The sequence below is a fragment of the Heteronotia binoei genome, chromosome 18 (assembly GCF_032191835.1).
Source record: "Heteronotia binoei isolate CCM8104 ecotype False Entrance Well chromosome 18, APGP_CSIRO_Hbin_v1, whole genome shotgun sequence".
In the NCBI taxonomy this organism is placed as follows: domain Eukaryota; kingdom Metazoa; phylum Chordata; class Lepidosauria; order Squamata; family Gekkonidae; genus Heteronotia; species Heteronotia binoei.
In genome coordinates this window covers 48,835,003-48,850,523 of record NC_083240.1, presented here as the reverse complement: position 1 = coordinate 48,850,523, position 15,521 = coordinate 48,835,003, and the positions used below count along the sequence as shown (strand labels likewise).

Below are 15,521 nucleotides of genomic sequence, written 5' to 3'. Positions count from 1 at the left end.
GAAAAGTCCTCTCAGGTTAATTTCAACTGTCTGTAACCATATGGTCTTGTGAAAGACTTCCCCTCTGTGCTCAGATTGCATGTTTTCAAGTCCTGAGAAACATTTTGGTGATTTTGTTTTGTTTTAATATTTACCAGCCTTTCAGTAATGGACTGTCGTGCTGTGGGGAGTGGGGGGAGCTGCTGTCACTCACGGGGGGGGGGGGGGAGCCCTGCTGGGTCAGGCCAGTAGTTGTCTAGTCCAGCCTCCCATTTCAGACCATGGCCAGACCGTTTGCTTGGAGGTCCAGCAGTGGGGCATAGAGGCCAAGGCCTTCCCCTGTTACTGCCCCCTAGCACCGGGCTTTCCTGCCTCTGTATATGGAGGCTCCCGTTAGTCCCCATGGCTCGTAGCCATCGATGAACCTCTCCTCCAGGACTCTGTTGGATCCTCCTTGAATGCTGTCTCTACTTGTGGCCATCGCTGTGACCTGCAGCAGCAGAGGAGAGACCTGGCAAGCCTCTCCATAGATGGGCCAACGGTTTGGCAGTTTCCAAGTGGGGGAGGAGCCCTTCTGTGAGCTTTAGGTAGTGTTAAAAGCTGCCTATATAGAGCCAGTCTAGTGTGGTGGTTAAGCGTGCAGACTCTAATCTGGGAGAACCGGATATGATTCCCTGCTCCTCCACATGCAGCTACTGGGTGACCTTGGGCCAGTCTTAGTTCTCTCAGAACTATTCTCTCAGGAGCACTTCTTTCAGAGCTCTCTCAGCCTTGCCTACCTCACAGGGAGTCTGTTGTGGGGTGGGGAAGGGAATTGTAACTGTGAGACTGAGTGAAGGGTGGGGTATAAATCCAATCTCCTCCTCTTCTCGTTGGAGAGGACTTTTTGGTGACCGCAGATCCACTGCTGGGCAGAGGAGGGCAGTGCTGAGGGAGATGGGCTCCTGGGCTGACGGGTGTGTTCCAAAACCTTGGAACGTTTTAAACCCTGTTTGCATCTGTATAAGGCTCACCCAGTGCCCAAATTTGATAGGCTGCTGTAGAACTGATTATTTCAACCTTCCTGATGTCTTTTGTGGAAAGTTGGCAATCAGTGTGTGTTTGGAGCACAACAAATTCCAGAGGTAGTCTCCCTCTAGCCCCAGGAAAGCCCCCCAAACAACAATAAAGCATTTTGTGGTCAGAATGGCCAGAGGGAAGAAACGGGTTCCTCTTCCCACAATCCCTGGAGGCAGGAAATGGATTGCACTTTCCATTGGGGGTGGGGAGCTGCCCTCAGTCTTTTTCCTGCACCTTCCTGAGAGAGCAATGAATTTAGAGAGCTCCTAAGATGTTCCTTTAAGGCGCTCCATTTTCGTCTTTCCACCTGTGTGCCTTTCTCTTTGTTTGAAAAACAAACAAACTTTCTTTGTTCTTGTCTTCCCCCAAACTGCTTGCCTTTTGCCCCCTCCTTCAGCCATGGTGATGCCTGCAGCTTGTGCTCCTCTCAGCAGTTTGGCTGCAAACAGATGCGTTTGTTGCCAGGGCAACAGTGATGTGGCATCCAGTGCACCATGCAAGTCTGGCATGCCTGGAAAAAGCATGTGTTGTGGGCGTTCCCTTCTGTAATTCTAGTGAAGCGCATTCAGAGGCAGGGATGGAGAGAATCTCCCCCACCCCCATCTTAATTGCACTGAGTTCATTCTGACATTCCCCTTTAAAGTGTTGCCGCACTGCCACATTTTAGGCCTGGTAGAGTGGACTTCATTCTTAATCTAGATGGGGCAGGCATCACATGACATGTTTCATGACATATGCATTCATTTTTCACATCAGTAGTTCATCTCAACAGTTCTCTGTGATCTTTTTTGGCTCAAAGCAATTAGAATGTTTGTATTATGCTCCTGGGGAAGGAGGCTTTCAGTAACGGGCTGACCACAGAGTTCTGATTACAAACCTAAAAGAATCAAATTGCCTGTCCCTATGGTTCTGCTTTCAAAGTACTGACTTACACAACTTTGTTTAGGATCTCTGCAATGGCTTATGGGATAAATTCTCCAGAGTTCCAGGGGATTTAAAAGATTACGTATGCCATGCAGTGCAGTTTAACATTTGGCATTGCCAGATATCATGTTCCCAACCATGAACATGGTGAGTATACAGGCTCCAACCCGGTTGTGTCTGCTTCTCCGTGTGACACTCCCAACAAACAGAAAAGTTGCATTGCAGGAGAAAAGTTAAAAAGTTGGGATAGAACCTTACTGTGCTGATGTTCTGCTTACAAGGAGTCTTTAATACAATAAAAAAATGGAAATCTGCAGCCCATTCGACCACCTTAGTGTTCTGCCACTTTTCTGCTGCACGTGTAGCTCAGGCACAATTCTGGCCTTGTTTCTGGTGCCTTTTGCAGCACTGTAATGTGTGGAAATGGGGAAGCCCAGCCTTTCCCTGGGGCCTCTGGGTCTTAGTCACTGTTTGGAAACCTCTCAGTGGGGAGATTTTTCAAAACATGATGCTGATGGCATGTTTTGTTCTTTTCAAATTTCAGGGTTGGCACTCGGGAGGTCCATAATAAATTGGAGAAGAACAGGTATGTAGATGGTTGCAAAATGGGAAGTAAAAGATATTTTGGTTTTCTAAGCTAGTGGTTTTTTGGCTGCATTCCAAGGCTTCTTTGGAAGCTTATTAGAAGCTCCTTGATCAGAAGGCCAGCAGTGGTAGGGAAGGTTCCCAGCTGAATGCAAACATCAAGCCAAACTGTGGTTTGTACCCAGCATAATTTTGATTCCAAACTGTGGTTTGTGCTTCCGAATATAGCAGCGAGCCATGGCCTGTATCCTTCCCCCATCTTTTGCAGTGTGGCCTCCTGGAGCAGAATGAAGGACTGGTGATTCACACATAACTGTAACTAGTACAAGCCAAGATTTGCAAGTCCACATTAAACTGGTTTCAGATTCCGGGTTGCTGGCCCCTCTCCAGTTGTGGGTTGTCAGTAGCACTGAATCTTGGTTCAGCTCTTGACCTCTGGCTCAGAGTGGTGTCTGCACTGCAGTAATTTCTGATACTTCTGATCTCCTTTGCTGTGCAGCCTGAAGGAGGAGGGTATGTGGCATAGAAGTCAGGTTCAGCTGGTAATGCCATACAAACTGAGAGTGTCTGAGGCCAGGCCTTCAGCACTGGGAAGCTGCCAGATTTGATGAGGGTCTTGGCCCTTGATGGCGAGGAGCGCCAACCTCTTCTGCCTCTTGCTTCCTCAGATCCCACCCTCTGTTTCAGGAGCTGTCTCCCCCCCCCCACACACAGCCTCAAACTTTCAAGCTCCTCCTGAATGCAGCTGCCTGCTTGCTCTGCCGCCCCCTCTAGGGCAGGGGGGTCAAACTCATGAGGGCTGGATCTGACATATGAGACCTTGTCGGGTTGGGCCAAGGCAAGGTAGCAGAGATATAAATTTTATAAAGGACAGACAAACACAAAGATTTTTTTAAAAAAACTTAAAACATGCTTAAAACATTAGCACTCGTTGGTCTTAAAGGTGCTTTCGTTGTATTTCTCCCATGGGATCCAGGGAACTGGGCAAAGGAAGGTCTGGCTCTTTTCTGCCTTTCCCAGGGGACCAGGAGGGGGAGGAGCCTCAGCCAATAGAAGGAAGAGTAGCTCTGATGTGCAATTGTGATAGCCTGGCAAAGCAAACTCTTCTTTCCCCCCTCCTCCCCAAGGGAGGAACCCCAGCCAATGGAGAAAATAGAGATTTTGCTCTGTAGCTCCTGTGCGATTGAGCAAGCCTTGCAAAGCAAGCTGTTATGCAGAAGGAAGCAAGATATGGGGAGAAGGAAGCAGATGACAGCCAGTTGCTCAGGGGCTTGATAGGAGCCCTCCAAGCACCTGGTTTGGCCCCCGGGCCAGATGTTTGACACCCCTGCTCTAGGGGTTTAGAAGAACTCCCTTGAAACATCCTTCCAATTCTGGCTTCACTTGGCTGCAGAAAGTGGCAGATGGCATGTTCTTCCAAGGCCGAGCAGTTTCTTGTCTGAGCCCAGAAACACTGGGAAGTTTATGTACCTACCTCACAGGGTTGTTGTGAGTATAGGATGGTGGGGGAGATCCTCGTTGGCCATTCTGAACTCCCCCATTCTTCAGTTCTGACCTTTGTGGGCTTGCTGACCTGGTCCCCTCTTGGCGGGGGGCAGGTGTTCCATGTTGGCTGGCCCCTGTGGGGGTCTTGCAGCGCTCTTGAAGGCAGTGCTGAGGGAAGGACCGGAGGTTTGCTTAAAGACTTGCCTCCTTCCTTTTGTTTTAGACAGAACTGCAGACAAGATGATAACAAAATAAAACCACCCTGCATAATGTAGGTGAAGCTGGGGAAGAAAATCTCTGCCCCATAATACTGAATTATGAAGTTGTCCTGGATGTTCTTTCTCTCCGAGGAGCTCAGGGTAGCCCAATTGAGTGTCACAACAGCCTTGTGAAGTATTTTCTTCGTTTAGCTATTTACACCCCATTGTTCTTCCTAATGGGGACCCAAAACAACTTCCATCATTTCCGCTCCTCCCTTTTATCCTCACAATGACCACCCTGTGAGGTTGTTGAGGCCTAGAGTGTGGGGCTCCCCACCCCCCAGTCACCCAGGGAGCTCCCCTGGTAGAGTAGAGGTTTCTGCCTGGGCCTCCCAGAACTCACCTTTCAGAACTGCTTTGTTGTGGCTCTTAGGTTCCCCTTAGCATGTGAGCGGCCGAGATCAGGCAGTGTGCTTTAGGACTAAGGGGGGATTTTAACTCGGGTATCTTTAGTCCTACACCACGTTGACTTTTGCCCAAGTATATGTTGCTTGTCACATGAAGCCTTGTAATTATGAAGCCAAACTGACCTTCCTTTGAAGAGAATTCCTTGGAATTGGAGAGGAGGGGTGGAGCCTTGGGGGCTGAGGGGCCTGGTTCAGTCTCCAGCATCTCTCATATGAGGAGGCCACCCCATGGCACAGAAATCAGTCCTACTTACAGATCAGCCTGCCTTTTGGGTTAAAGTTTGTGCTGAGAGCTACATAATCACGTGGCTTCTGTTTTCTGCAGACGTGCCCATCTGAAAGAATGCTTTGAGACTCTGAAACGCAACATTCCCAACATTGATGACAAGAAAACTTCTAACCTCAGCGTCCTACGGAGTGCCTTGAGATATATCCAGGTAAGGCCTGAAATGTAGCTATATGAGTACCCCAGTTTGACCAAACTGATACTGTTCCAGTGTATCTTTGGCTTCAGATTTTTTTCACTGACTGTGATCTGGGAAAAGCTTGCTTGGGAGCAAAGGGACTGTCTTCCATGGGGACATGCATACAATTGGGATTTGTGGCAGCTTTCTGAATTGCACTAGGCTGAAACAGGCAACAGTTTTAGTGGAACTACTCTTGTGTGTACATGTGCATATTTTTATACTGGTGGACCTCTGTGTGACACAGAGTGTTGGACTGGAGGGACCACTGGCCTGATCCAACATGGCGTCTCTTATGTTCTTATGTTTAAATGTTGAAGTTAGCATGTCTGTGTTCTTTGTGAGCAGATTTCTTGGGTTTTGATTGGTTGCAGTTCCATGTGCAGTGGGCTGATTTCAGATGCCTTGAGTCCCTTTCTGCAGCCATATATCATTGGAGTTTTCCCATGCACTAAAAGCCCATCTTGGCGGGGAAAGCACATTGGCCAGTCCCTCTCAAGGCTGCTGGGGTTTGGGTGGGTCTAGGGTGACCCTGGGACTTCTGAAACAGGGCAAGTCATGTGATTGCCTGTCAGCTGGATCTTGATGGACTGATGTGGGCCCAGAAGGTTTGGAGTCTGCTGTGTCCAGATCTGCCCTAGCCGCTTATATTTACTTCTGCGATCTGTCTGTCTTGGCAGGCTTCAGCGTTTGCACTGCAGATGCCCAGCTCCCTTCTGACGTGCTCTTTTCCCTTCTGCTGGGTGTGAATTGGTGCTCTCCCATCCCACTTTGGTTAATGGCTTTGTTGTTGTTCCTATTACAAGGCCAAAGGTTCCCAGCAGTCCTGGGCCAAAGAGTAGCAGGGGTTGTCGCCTTGGACAGGGAAGAGCAGCTCCTTCCTTTCAGGGATGCTTCCAGGGTGGGCATTGCAAGGGTCTTTATTTCTTGGTATGTAGCAGCACAGTAAAACTTGAGTCCCAGGAGGTCAGAACTCACTTTATCATATACATGAAGTGCATATCCAGAAAGTTGGGGCATTTATATTCACAACAGAAAAGTGGAGGGTAGGGGAGATGCCACAAAGAGAGGCCAGCAGTGGTCTGACCCAGAGAGCACGTGGTTCACTGCAGAGCAGAACCTCCTGTGGAGAAACACCATTTTAGGCCTATGTTTGTCTGGGAGTGGTTGGAGGAGTCTCTCAAACTGGAAGCAGGCTTTGGCCTAGTCTCTTCCTCTTTTCCCCTCCCCTCAGGAATTCTGGGGGGGTGGAGCTTCCCAGAGAATCAGGAATCAGCAATTGGGGGGGGGGGGAGCTTCCCAGAGAGACAGGGAGTCCTTCAGGCCTATCTCCAGGAATGCTGCAGGAGGGTAGACCAGTTCCTGAGTGGGAACTGCATTTTATATAGGAGATTTTGGGCGGGAAACCCTCAGTTCAAAGTGGACAGGCAGTCAGTTGAGTTGAGTCTTGTTGTTCAGACAGGTTCAGGAAGGGCTGGTCAGGCTTGCAGCAGTCCAAGTAAGGTGCCTGCCATGCATGTCATCTAGTTAGGGCAAGTATTTTAACAGGGAGAGAAGGAGCGTTCCCCCCCCCCCCCCTTTGATTTATTTGTTCTGTTCGCTTTTCTTTGAAATGCCTGTACATAGTTAATTACTGTAAATAAATCCTTCTGTACCACCTGCTTCCCCCCAACTGCTTGGAATGCTAGGAGTAGGTTGGCAAATCCCTTGGGTGGAGAGAAGTGACACAGTGGCTGGTTGCCAACTCCCCAGGGGAGCCCCAAAGATCCCTGGGAAGCCCGAGGCAGGTTCCTAGTAAGTTCAGAGGGAGGTTAAGAGGCTGTCCCTCCTAACCAGAGAGGGACAGTGGTGGCAGTGAATACCCTGAGGCAGCAAAGTGGAACAGCCCTTTCAGGTCAGCATACTGGGAAGGGCTAGGCAGGGCCAGCTAGCAGATGCAGGACCGGTCCGCCACACCTCCCAAAGGTGCCGCCTTGCCCTTGGGCAAGATGGGCAACTGCCCTGTCCTTGTGGTGGCTCCTGCCTTCTCATGTGGCAGAATGTGTGACACAGGCATGTTTAGGAGGGCATTTTTATGAAGGGATTGGGAACTGCTCTGGAGGGTACCTTTATCTCAGACAAGGACTCTGTTGGTCTACTGCAGTGATAATTCTTTCTAGGTATCTTCTTGTCTTCTGTCTTTAGAATTCCATTTTCTGCATTGTTCATTGTATACCTTGCCATTGACTGTTTGTTGTTTGGTTTGCCTTTTCAATCTGTAATCCTAGTCCAATTGCATTGTTCATTGATTGTTTTATTGTGCCTGACTGTACTGTTTTATATTCTGTAATCTGGCTCAAGTCTCAACAAGAAAGGAGGGCTATAAAGAAAGCAAATAAATGAATAATCTTGCATGCATTCCAGATAAGTGCAGTGATGCTTCACAGCCGTAATTGTTGATGGGGGGAGACAGTTACTTTTATCTTTGCTTTGCTAACGAATATTTGGTTTTGGTTGAGCTGTAAGCAAATAGAATCAAGCTTGCTGGACAGTTCTGTTCAGCAGTTTTGCTTTGGAGTTTCTCTTGGGATGACTGGGGACTTTCAGGTCAGTAGCTAGAGCATTCTGAAAGTAGAAATGTTTGTCATTTAGTACTCCCCTGTCAAAGAATGACCTGAAGTTGCCTGCTGGAATGTCAAGTAGTCAAGTAGGTTGGGGCTGGGCACCAGCTAGGCAGGAGATTCTGGCTTCTCTGGGAATGCCCCTCATCTTGCAGTTGCTAGAATACAAATTTGGGTTTGTGCTTGGCTTGTTGACATAGTTTCTGTCTTGCTTGTAGACCTGAGCACTAAGGGGTGTGACTGGAAAGTGCTTTCTGGAGTCAGCGGAATGTGGAGTCTGTGTTGGCCAGCTGTGGCTCCAAATCTGTTTCCCAGTTCTCCTGGGAATGCAGATGGGGTCTGGCAAGGTCTTTACTGGTAGGGTACAAAAAGACTGCATGAAAGTCTCCAAACTGGTGTTAAACTCCAGGAGTTTATTCTTGGGAAGAAGAGGGAAATGCTGGTGCAGGAAGGAGTGGAGAAAGCCCTTGTTTGGGCTCTGAGGAGGAGGCTTTCTTGACGTGGGTGAGGCAGCTCTTCAGCTTCTTGCCTCCTGAGTGGGGGCCCCTTTGTTTCCTACCTGGTGGGGAGAGCAGCTGTGGAGCAGAGTGGCTCACTTTTTGCTCTTTTTTGCAGCCTTTCAATTTCAGACAGGAGATAGAGTTTCCTAACCTCTCCAGCCTGCCCTGCTCTCTCTTCACACCTCCTCTTGGCTCTGCTGCTTCCTTTGTCTTCCAGATTTTTGTCTTTGCTCTCCCCCCCCCCCCCACTTGATTGTCCTGCAAAAGTGCCTCCACTAGGCCAGGCCACCCAGAGCCAGCAAGGAAGGCCCTGAGTCAAAAGCGAAAGTGCTTAAAAATGCACCATAAGAAAGGTGGGGAAATGACTCCTCAGGCGCACCCAGTTTGGCCCCTGAGGACTATGATGGGGTGCCAGGCTCCTCTGTTGGACCCCTGATGGACTCCTTGACCACCAGAACAGATTTAATGTGCGGTGTCTCCCTGCTCCCCCCCTCCTGTCTGAGGTTGTGGGTGACTGTGTTTATGGGATTTCTGAGGGGAGCCTTGAGGGAAGAGCTGCAAGGGATGCAAGAGCTCTCCTCCCCCACCTCTTCTTGGTGGTGGTGGTGGGGGCGTCCAGCACTCCCATCTGAGACCACCCTGGCTTGCCCCCAAGGAAAAGGTCCAGGCCTCAGGAGGGGCCTGCCTCACCCCGTTGGTGTCCTGGCTCTCGGTGGCCCACTGAGGCCCTCGACTGCCAGCCCTCAGGGATGGAAGGCCCCCATCCCAGTCAGAATCCAAGTGGAAGAAGGAGGACTTCTCCTTAGAGGAGGAGCTCAGAGTCTCTGAGCAGGCCACAGCCCTGTTCAATGCAGATGCCTGCCTGTCCCAAGCCACCCTGGCCTTAGGCCTTGCAGAAATCCCTCACCCCGGGGAGGAACCCTCAGAGACTGAATCCAGGCCTCAGGGGAACAAGGAATTCTTTCCCTGGGCTCCAGTTCCTTTCCTCAGTTTCTTTGAAAGGCTGATAAAGGAAGAACAGGCTAAGTCTGTATCTAACAGGCAGTTCCCAAACATTACCAAAAAGCTTTATTCCTGGGGTCATGATGCTACGGAATTGTTGCAGGTTCCCCCAGGGAGTGCTCCAGTTGCAGCATTACAGTCCACAGGTCAGCTCTCCGAGGATGGTGTTGAGTTTAAAAAGGACAGATTGGACAGAAAAGCAGATTATACTCTGTGGAAGTCCATGAGGCCAAAGCAGTGTCTATCAGGGCAGTGGCTACCTCAGCCTTAATCTCGAGAGCAGCCATTGTGTAGTTCTGGAAGCTGGTCCATCTCATTCCCAGCAACAACAGAAGGGGCAATAAGAGGGCACCAATCGCAATACCTCGCTTTGAACCCTTAAGGGAGGCTCCCCTTAAATGGCTTTGCATGAAGATCTTCTTCCTCTGCTAGAAGAGTGTTGGAACTGGGAGCCGTCAGCCAGGAAAGGCTGCTTACTTGTTTTCCACAAGGACAAGGTGGTGTTCTGACCAGACTCCATCTTTGTTCCAAAAGTGAACTCAACCTTCCACAGGAGTCAAGGAATTCATCTCCCATCCTTCTGCCCACATCCTAGCTACCCCATGGAGAAAGACTGGCACTCTTTAGACCTCCAGAGAGCCCTTCGCAGTTACTTCTGACATACAGAGTCCTTCTGAAAGACACTCTCTTTTCATTTCATTAACAGCCTCAGATAATGGCCATTAGTTATACTATTTGCCCACAAGGCGAGCAGCATTCCGGATCCAGCATGCATCACAGCGCGCTCTGTAAGAAGTGCAGCCATTAGTGCAGCCTTTGGTCATCAGACCTCACTAAAGGAAACAGGCAAGGCCTTCAACTGCAGCATTTGTTAGACATGACAAACTTAACTCCTTCTCGTTGCTGATGCCACCTTTGGACACGGAGTGCTGCAGCATATGGTAGATCAGGGGTCCTCAAACTTTTTAAATAGGGGGCCAATTCACTGTCCCTCAGACTGTTGGAGGGCCGGACTGCCGTTACTGTACAAGGCCGCGGGCTGTCAGTTCTCCGTCTTCTGCATCTCTCTCCCTTCCCCACACCACACACTCCGGCCTGGGAACTCACCTCATCTCGGTATCACCTCACACTCTGTCTCCGCCGCCTCAGCCCAGTGCCGGAAGTGTGTGTTGCTAACGCGAGTTTAGGTCGAATGTCACTTCCGGTCTGATTTTGCCATAACCCGGAGGGCCGCATCTGGCCCGCGGGCCGTAGTTTGAGGACCCCTGTGGTAGATGATAGTTAATTCCCACCTGTCACTGGGACATTGCTATGGGAAGTCCCCTATCAAGATGCCCTCCTCTTCAGAGCAAGAACAGAACCTTGGATACTCACCTTGAGGGTTCCTTTAGCGCTGGACTCATTAGCTTGTGAAGTAAGCAAACTGAGCCAAGGTGACACCCACCCAGGAGACAGGAAATTGTAGTGTTTAGTCCTGCCTCCCTGAGCAATTGATGGGAATCACCCACATCAAGATGTCCTCCTAACCTCAGAGCAGAGGGAACCCTCACGGTGAGTATCCAAGGTTCTGTAGAGATCCTCAGCATCTCCAGTTCAGAGGATCTCAGGTGCTGGAAGGGAGGAGAGGAGATGCTGGTAAAAGGAAGCTGACTGAGGGACCTTCATTCTTGCTTGGTACAAAATTCTTACGCTCAAATATTTAATTTTTTCAGTTTATCTTCTGCCTAGCTTTTCCATTTCCCCTCTTTTTTTACGCTATGTAATAAAACAGTGGCAAACCACCCCGTTAAAAGTTTGCCAAGAAACCATCGCAATGTGACGTCACCCCATGGGTTGGGAGACTACCTTTATCTTAAATAAATTTCTTTCTTTCTTTCTTTCTTTCTTTCTTTCTTTCTTTCTTTCTTTCTTTCTTTCTTTCTTTCTTTCTTTCTTTCTTTCTTTCTTTCTTTCTTTCTTTCTTTCTTTCTTTCTTTCTTTCTTTCTTCAGGGTGGCTTACAACATCATAAAATACAATCAATCCAATAAAACATATAAAACCATAATTTACTTATATCAATTTTAAAACCATTCTATAGCGCTGTTTCTATAAAACAGTACTACCATTTGTTAGAGGCAGTTCTTAGGGGAACAGGCCGTGGAGTATTCACCTGTGTTGGTTTCTGCTTTCTGCAGCTGCGCCATCACACAAGTGGGAAGCCTGATTGGGAGCACAGAATAACTGTGGAATTCTGATGCCCCCAACTCCCTTTTTTATGGTTTGGTTTTTGAAGCAGGAGTTCAGCCCTTAATTCTGCAAACTGGATGCTGAAATCTGTAGAACTGGAGTTGTGTCTGTGAATGAGGTTGGGGGAAGGGCCACCAGTACCCTGTCCCTCCTGATCATCTAGCAGAGGTTTGTCTGTTTGCCCTCCCCTTTGGGGTAAGTCAGTCTGGGGTTTGATTCTTCAATAGGGAGAGGAAGGAATTTTGTCTTTTTCTCTTGGTTTTTATGTGCTATAGATAGATGTTTATATCTTATGATTTTATATCTTATGAAATTGCTGAGCAGACAAGTTAAAATGGATAAAGAAAGTACTTCTTCACCCAAAGTGTGATTAACATGTGGAATTTACTGCCACAGGAGGTGGTGGCGGTCACAAGCATAGCCACCTTCAAGAGGGGTTTAGATAAAAATATGGAGCAGAGGTTCATCAGTGGCTATTAGCCGCAGTGTGTGTGTGTGTGTGTGTGTTTGTGTGTGAGACACAGAGTGTTGGACTGGATGGGCCATTGGCCTGATCTAACGTGGCTTCTCATGTTCTTATGTTCTTATGATGGAGATACACCAAACAAATTCGGACTCTTGAATCTGAGAATAACATTCACAATGAGATCTGTAAAATTTTGTGTTTAGCATTTAAAGGGTGAGATCGCACACACTAAATAATGCACTTTCGATCCACTTTCATTGCACTTTCCAGTTCCCACAGTAAAATCCAGTTGGAAAGTGCACTGAAAGTGGATTGAAAGTGCCTTTTAGTGTGTGTGATCACAGCCAAAATGTGTCCATTGTTGGGATTGTTGTAACAAGATTTTTCCTAAAATTCAGTTGTATCTTCTTAAGGATTAAATGTTCACAGATGAAATGGGTTTGGCACAGTTTTGGAAAGATCAGGTTTTACCTTAAAGCAGAGAAGTGGTTATGTAAAGTTGATGCTATGTTGCTGGATAAGATATCTGTGTATAGGAAAGGAGTCAAGTAGACCAAGCTAAGTTAAAATGCCACACAAAGGAAGGATTCTTTGTTAATAGTTGTTTTTAAAATTTCCTTTGGGATTCCTGATAGTGGCTGATTGCCAGGGTGGCAGAACCCAACACAAATAGAAAAGAGCTGCCTACCTTGCTGGAGGACAAGCTTTTTGTGATCTTGGACAAAAGAGCTCTCTTTGTGGGCCAGCAGCTGCCAGACTGGGCAGGAAAGTGGTGGGAAAGTAATCTAATAAAGTGCCTGTGGGTGGGGGGGGAGGCAGAACAGTATACAGAGAAAGCCTGGGATAAATGTAGGATAGATCCCCCCCTCACTGCTGACTTGAGGCATTGGGGTGGTAGCTAAAGGGCCCCGATGTAGTGTAGAATCTGCCCTCCAGGACATTGTGGGGAGGGGGTACAACGAGGTACCAGAAATATGCAATGCAAGTACAGAAGGTTCCAGGTCCCAAACAGGACTTGTCTGCAGGGCCTCTTGTTAGTATTCTCTTGTGAAGGAAATGGTGCTCAACATGGCAAAAACAGAACACATGATGAGGGAAGGGAGTTGCAACTTAGGGCCGGCACAAGGGTAAAATGAAATTAAGTCCTCGGGCCAGATGAACTGCATTCAAGGGTTCTCAAGAGAACTCATGGACATAATTTCTAAGCCTCTGGCCATTATCTTTGAGAATTCTTGGAGAACAGGTGAGGTGCCAGAGGTTGGAGGTGGGCAAATGTTGTCCCTATCTTCAAGAAGGGGAAAAGGAGGATCCAGGTAACTAATGACCTGTCAGCTTCACATCTATACCTGGAAAAGTTTTAGAACAAATCATCAGTCAGTCAGTCCTGGAACATTTAGAAAGGACAGCTGTGATTACTAGGAGACAACATGGTTTTCTCAAGAACAAGTCATGTCAGACTAACCTGATCTTTTTTGATAAAGTTACTACCTTGCTGGATCAGAGGAATGCTGTAGACATTGTTTATCTTGATTTCAGTAAGTTCCACATTGTATCCTTGTTGACAAGTTCATAAAATGTGGTTTCGATTCTGTTACTGTTAGGTGGATCTATAACTGGTTGACAGCACACCCAAAGAGTGCTTGTGAATGGTTCATCATCTCTTGGAGAGGAGTGACAAGTGGAGTGCCTCAAAGATTTGTCCTGGGACCTGTTTTATTCAACATCTTTATAAATGATTTGGATGAAAGAATAGAGGGAATGCTTATTAAATTTGCAGATGATACTAAATTGGGAGGGGTTGCAAATACAGTAGAAAACAGAAACAGGATCATCTTGACAGGCTGGAAAATTGGGCTAAAACAAATAAAATGAATTTTAATGGGGATCAGTGTAAATTTCTACATTTAGGTAGGAAAAATCCAATGCATAATTATAGGATGGGGAAGATTTGGCAATAGTATGTGTGAAAACGTTTTTGGGTCTTATTGGACCATACACTGAACATGAGTCAGCAGTGTGATGCAGTAGCTAAAAAGAAAATACAATTTTGAGCTGTATCAACAGAATTGTAATATTTAGATTGCATGAAGTGATGGTATCACTTTACTCTGCTCTTTGTTAGACCTCACATAGAGTATCATGTTCAGTTTTGGGCACCACAGTTTAAGAAGGATATAGAACGTGTCCAGAGGAGGGCAATGAAGATGGTTAGGGGTCTGGAGACCAAGTCCTACAAAAGGTTCAAGGAGCTGGCTACGTTTAGCCTGATATGATCACCATCTTCAAATACCGTTACTTGAAGGGCTGTCATATAGAGCATGGTGCAGAATTGTTTTCAGTTGCCCCAGAACCAATGGGTTGCAATTAAAGCAAAAAGAGTTTCTTGCTAAACATTAGGAAAAACTTCAGCTTCCTGACAGAGCGGTTCTTCAGTGGAGCAGGCTTCCTTTGGAGGTGGTGGGCTCTCCTTCCTTGGAGAGTTTTAAGCAGAGGCCAGATGGACATCTGACAGCAATGCTAATTCTGTGAATTAGGAAGATCATAAGAAGAATTGCAGGAAGGGCTGCATCAGTGCTTAGTTCTTGTGACCTTTTCTTATGTGCCCAGGGAAATACTGTTTTCCACTTTGGGGTCAGTCAGCTATTTTTCTGCAGGCCAGTTTTGGCCAGGGATCCTAGTTGTTTTTTCCAGCTTATCAGCTTGGAGGAGGAGCCACTCACTGGGTGTGTGTGCGGGGAGGAGAAGGCACTTGTGAAGTTTCTGCATTGTGGAGGAGGTTGGACTAGATGACCCTGGAGGTCCCTTCCAACTCTGTGATTCTATGATTCTAGCAGGGGGGGTGTTATTTTATGTTTGCAACTGCTGTCCTGTTATGGGAGAAGTGGCTTTTCCTGGAATTCTCTCTTGACGGCAACAATTGGTAGAGCAGCGGTGCCATCCTGTATTGAAGCTAGTCCCATTTTAGCAATGATATGCTTGTGTTGAGTACTTAGTGCACGTTACCATTGCTTTGTTTTTTTAAAGGTGCCAGTTCTCATATATAAGGTTGCACCGACTTCCACCAATTCCCCCTCCCTCTACAGATCCCCTAGGAAGTTCCTGAGGATCTCCTCTCATTTTCTCTGGCTGAGTGGTGCAGGCTGATGCCTGAGGATCAGGACTTGGGGGAGCCCCCTACAAGATGCCACTGCTCAGTACCAGCGAGTACCATCACCAAAGAAGCCCTTCTGGGACTTAAGGTTCCCTACAGGAAAGAAGTGGGTAGGTGGAGATGAGTCTGCTCTGATTGGAAAGCCAAGGAGACAGTCAGCATCCTTGTTTGCCAGGTGAGGCTCCAGTGGCTCCTTGTATCACTTGGTCCCTAGCAACCTGCAGGGATGGTGGTATGGAGCAGTGGGCTCAGCCGCAGGGACACCATGGAATAAAGGCCTGGACAAGCCCAGGTTCCAGACCTCAAGTGCCTTGCAAGGTAGGCAGGCACTTTTAGCCACATGTTAAAGGTAAGGAGAAGAGGTTGAGAGAAGGCAGCTTGTCTGGGAGCTGAAACTTGGACAGAGAGCCC

The 15,521-nt window shown here is 47.8% G+C and overlaps 1 protein-coding gene across 1 annotated transcript in view; it reads left to right on the top strand.

Annotated features, from left to right (window-relative positions):
• Positions 1–15,521, top strand: part of MNT (MAX network transcriptional repressor) — a 107,880-nt gene that overhangs the window by 20,373 nt on the left and 71,986 nt on the right. The window contains exons 3-4 of the mRNA XM_060258987.1: positions 2,507–2,548; positions 5,025–5,136. Of these exons, the coding sequence (XP_060114970.1) occupies positions 2,507–2,548; positions 5,025–5,136 (154 nt within the window). The remainder of the gene's footprint in view (positions 1–2,506; positions 2,549–5,024; positions 5,137–15,521) is intronic.